Here is a 5,452-nt window from a genome sequence, read left to right as displayed (position 1 = left end):
ATGGAAACTCCATCGGATCAAGCCTACAAGCACATCATCCCCCTTGACTTTAACTCAGTGAAGTCGGTGCCTGACTCGTTTGTATGGCTTCAATCCGATGTCGTTCAATCCGATGATGGGTTATCTGTACCTGTTATTGACCTCATGGATTCAAATGCTCCCAAACTCATAGTTGAGGCATGTGAGACATGGGGTATTTTCCAATTGAAAAGCCATGGCATTCCAACAAAGATTATAGAGGACATCGAGTCTGAGGCTCGAAAGTTGTTTGACCTCCCCATCGACCAAAAACTGAAGGCTGTACGATCTCCGGATGGGGTGAGCGGATACGGAATCGTCCCAATGCAGTCCTTGTTTTCCACCTTTATGTGGCATGAAGGACTCACCATCCTTGGCTCTGCAATTGATCAGGCGAAGGTGCTGTGGCCTGATGACTATAAACAATTTTGGTATGTACCATTTCACTGGCTCGTAAATAAAAAAAAAGTGCGATTTGTTACACTTCTCCTTTGCGTAGTCTTTTTTTTTGGTTTGAGATACAATGGTACTTTCCTTAGTCAAATCCATTTTCTACTTTCCTCATATAACCATCTTACTCGATCAGTAGTGCTCATCTGATTAATTAGTTGCTGACGAAAGAAGTTACGCTCATTATCCATGGTTAATATTATTTTCTGGTTGACCGGTTGGACGATTTCATGGCTTTCATTTGGTAAAAAAGAATTATAAGCATTTAACGAATTTAATTAGCGTATTAGAACATGTGACAGTGTGAACTAAGACCTTCTAAGATGGAGAAAAAGGCTGTAAAAAAAATTAATCTGGGCTGGTGGCGGTGTTGTGCTCAATGCTAATTTCATTTATTTATTTTAAATATATCACACTTATAATAATTTTTTAATTTGAAGGATAAAAATGGAAATTTTTGGTTATAATATGATTTGTAAGGTGAACAAAGAAAACTGTGAAGTGACAATAGTCGCATTCAAAGATAAATTAGACTCGAGTTCAAATAGATTAACATATATATGTTGTCATATCGAAAGTTAGTCGAAATAATTATCAAACAATTAAATTAGAATAATTATGTCCAAATTATGAAACATTCATCGTTAATACATTTGCTTTCACTTATTGAATTGCTGTAGTGAATTAATGAATTCACAAATTATTAACCTTTGACGTCGTGTTTGTAGTGACACAATAGATGATTACAAGAGTCAAATGACGGCATTAGCCGAGAAACTAATGCGCATCCTCTTCAAAGCCTTGAGCATTCCTGCGGAAGAATTCAACTGGTTTGACGATCCGAACAACAGCAGTGGCTGCAACTTGGCTTTACAGTTGAACTCTTACCCTCCATGCCCGGAACCGACCAGGACCTTGGGTCTAGCCCCGCACACAGACACCTCCATTGTAACCATACTCCGAGCTAAAACCAGCGGTCTGCAAGTCTTCAAAGACAGAGTTGGGTGGATTCAGGTGAAACCAGAACCCGATGCGCTCATCGTGAACCTTGGCGATTTCGTTCGTATTCTCTCCAATGATCGATTCATCAGTGTTCTTCATCGTGTGGTAGTGAAACCGATCCAACGTTACTCAATAGGATACTTCTTTAGGCCTCCGATGGACTTTGTTATGTCACCACTTATGTCTAAGGATTTGGGTCCAGGAAAAGCTCCTCGCTATCGTTCAATCATAGTAAAGGAGTATCTTGCTCTGAAGGCCAAGCATCTTGAGAAAACATTTTCTCTCATCGAAAACTAGATGACCCCGACTTATAGTATTATCTAAAATAAAGGCAATAAGTATATTGCATGCATGAACAAGAAGAAACCTTTTCATTTGTATTTCTCTCTCCATCTTTGACTGATGGAAAGAGTTTTAAATTTCGACATTTCGTAAACTTTATATTGTATTTCAATAAATCATCCCTTCTGTTAAGTTATTTGAAATCAGTTTTGTCAATCCGACTAGGGTTTCGTAGATAAAAGTTTTAATTTTATCCAACAAACTCTGTAAGGCATCGAATGCAATGTACCTGAATGGCTGAATGAAAACTAATATCTTTGGTCGATTGTCTGTATCAGACTATCAGAGTCGAATCAGTTGATGCATGTAAGTTGTCAATCCTCTTTGGACGAATAATTTATTTATTTTCCATAATATCCAAATTCTGCCCTGGACGACTCTCCGATCCATTCTCTTGTAAGTTGTCAATTGACTCAATTCTGGCCTAGCTATTTAATAAAATTTACTATGCCAATCTAAATCCAAAAAATCAAGCGTCTTATAATCAGGCTGAAGGTGCCAACAGATCAAGGTGTGTCTTAAGGACGCGTGCAAGACATGCGCAAGTAGGAACAACTGGGTCTTAAGTACGTCTTAACGACGACGCTGTTTCTAGGTCTTAATTTTCAAGGAAACTGATTCTCCCTTTATCTTTTTAATGTTTTTTCTCGTGCTGGGGAGCCTGCAGAATTCTACAAGCTAGTTAAAGGACATTTGCCAGTCATGCAAAGCCAGTATACAAAACTTACATTATCTGTGTAACATTTTCATCAAAATGCATATTTACATACATGCATGAAATCTGATTGAATGAGTTTCCTATGTGGGATAAGATTCCATATATATAAGAATCGTCTCCTCTCTGTCTATAGCTAGCCATTCTTTTGAGCAAGTGAAACCATTCGTTACTCTTTTTCATATTAAGACTTGGTTATGGCTACACGGCCTACACCACCAGATCAAGAAGCCTACATGCATGTTATCCCCCTCGACTTTGCCTCAGTCAAGACATTGCCAGACTCATTCGTGTGGCCTGAATCGTATGAGGTCTACTCCGGTATACACCAGCCGTCTATTCCGGTAATCGACCTCATGGATCCGAATGCCACAGAACTCATTATCCAGGCATGTGAGACATGGGGAGTTTTCCAGTTGACAGGTCATCGGATTCCTAAACAGCTCGTAGAGAATGTGGAGTCTGAGGCTTATATGTTGTTTGCTCTCCCAGCTGGGCAAAAGTTAAAGACATTGCGGACTCCCGGCGGGCCCAGTACTGGTTACGGTAACCCGCCGTCTCAGGCCTTGCTTCCCCGGAAACTTTGGCATGAAGGGTTTACCATCATGGGGTCTCCAGTTGAACGGGCTAAGGTGCTTTGGCCTCATGACTATCAAGGGTTTTGGTAAGTTACAAAAGATCAAGGGCTTCAACATCGTAAATTAGTAATAGTTAATTACTCTGAAGTTTTTGTGTTGCTACAAGAACTGACGTACATTACACGGAAATGTTGAAATATGTTTTTGTCGTTTCGGTTCAGACGTTTTGATGGATTTAGTGAATCTTATCATCTAATTTCTTCGTTATGCAAATTGGGTTGTTATGTTTTAGACGCCCGATCGATTATATTTGTCATTAGCAAACTCATAAATTAATTAAGAGTTCTCCTCGTCAGATAAATTTTAAGGTTATGTATTTTTGCAGTGATACAATGGATGATTACCAGAAGGAAGTAAAGACCTTAGTAGATCAACTAATCCGCATCATCTTCAAATTCTTGAGCATTTCAGAAGAAGAAGTGAATTGGTTTGATGATCCAACTACTATGTGCAATGCTGCTTTACAATTAAATTCTTATCCTCCTTGCCCTGACCCGACTCGAGCTGTAGGTCTAGCACCACACTCTGACAGTTCCTTATTTACCATACTCCACTCCCGGACCGAGGGTCTTCAGATCTTTAAAGAAGGAGTTGGGTGGATTATTGTGCAGCCAAATCCTGATGCCCTCATTGTGAATCTTGGTGATTTCCTCCACATTCTCTCCAACGGTAGATTCGTTAGTGTTCTTCATAGAGCGGCGGTGAACCAAAAGTACCATCGGATCTCTGTCGCCTACCTCTGTTGGCCTCCAATGGACTTCACAGTCACCCCAATCCTCTCTAAGGCCTTGGCTGACTCCGGACAAGCTCCTAAGTATCGTCCGGTCACATTGAAGGAGTACCGTGGTTTAAAGGCTAAGCATTTTCAAGAGGCTATTTCAATTGTTAAAACTTAGAACTTTACAATTCTAACAAATTTCATCGTTGTTGGGTTTCAACTTTCAAGGAGTGTCAGTTCTTTCTTTCGGAAATGTAAGGGTCCTGTGCCATTTCAAAAGGCAATAAACTGAATAAAGAGCTAATTTAGACTCTCGTATTTTCTAATTTGCTTAAGAAAAATGTAATGGTCATCTGTTCTTTGTTATCAATGATTCAACATCACTAGTTTGTTCTATCGTACTTATCCAGTATTGACTCTGTTTAATTATATACATCAGCACCTTGTTTCCATCCTAAAAGTTTCGTTCATCGATTTAATTTGTTTTAGTTTTAGCTAGGTCGAATACTTTGAACCAGATCTGCGTAGGTTGGTTTAGTTTAATAGTTGCGTACTAATACTTTGAACAAAAGCAGTCGCATGCGCATACATATGCATCACATAATTGACTAAATGTATAGTACAAACTAGCTCGATTGGCATTTGGGTAAGAGTTGAATTACTTTTGTCCATCCCTTATTTGAATAAGAAGAAATATCGATCTCGTCTATGACAATTACGGATTCATATTGCATAGATTATGTCCAGGCATTTTACTATGTTTATTCCATGACTAGTATTACTTGTCCTCTTCAAAATTTTATGGCCGTCAACTGGTGATCCAAAAAGAGGGTACAAGGTTTGATTAAGATAGCTGGAAACTTCGATCTGGACATGCTGTGTGAGAGAATAATATAAATTTTGTCGATCAGTTGTAGCATGATGAAAACATGACCGACAGATGATCGATAGAAACGAAAAATGTCATTGTTGCTACGTCGTCCTTGTGTTAATAAAAGAGATTAGTACAACTGACAATCAATCTTATTTGATCGATATTTGATTGAAAACATGGTTTCACTCTAACTTTTAGTGGAAGATATTGCAACGAATGAGACACAATCGGTCACGTCAATGTAGAACAATCGAAGAAGTTAAAAATGGGAGATCAAAGCTCGTTTTGCTACTTCATTGTTTCTTTGTATCTCAACCAGCAATAAATAATCGTTTACAGTTTACTACATTGACAAAAGTGACTCCACAAACAACAACGATATAGCATGCAACGATATCTAATGATCTAAAGAATAAGACAACAGTAATCAAGCAGTGGAATTACAGTCGGTTGGCCCTTGCTATCGCTAGTCAGAATGATGAAACAAAGAAGATAAGAAAATTACTTTTTATTCTAGTGGGCTATAAGAGAACTTTATAAATTATAAAAATTTACTTTTTATACTAGCTATACAATTCAATCTCAAGTTTACGAATACAGTTTTACCAGTCTGGTTATTTCCAAATTGCGTTACTCATGTAGGAAATACCAACAGCACCTGGAAATTGCACATCACTTTACTAATTTCATAGACG

At 38.4% G+C, this 5,452-nt stretch overlaps 1 protein-coding gene across 1 annotated transcript; it reads left to right on the top strand.

Moving 5' to 3' along the window:
* LOC126784231 (uncharacterized) lies at positions 1–4,184 on the top strand. The gene is made up of 4 exons (XM_050509712.1): positions 1–449; positions 1,197–1,762; positions 2,717–3,191; positions 3,491–4,184. The coding sequence occupies exons 1-4, from the start codon at positions 1–3 to the stop codon at positions 4,059–4,061; spliced, it is 2,061 nt and encodes a 686-aa protein (XP_050365669.1). The 3' UTR covers positions 4,062–4,184.
* Positions 4,185–5,452: the final 1,268 nt, after the last annotated feature.

Source organism: Argentina anserina, chromosome 2 (genome assembly GCF_933775445.1).
Source record: "Argentina anserina chromosome 2, drPotAnse1.1, whole genome shotgun sequence".
Lineage (NCBI taxonomy): Eukaryota > Viridiplantae > Streptophyta > Magnoliopsida > Rosales > Rosaceae > Argentina > Argentina anserina.
The sequence above is the reverse complement of the archived record's forward strand: the minus strand, read 5'-3'. Positions and strand labels throughout refer to the sequence as shown.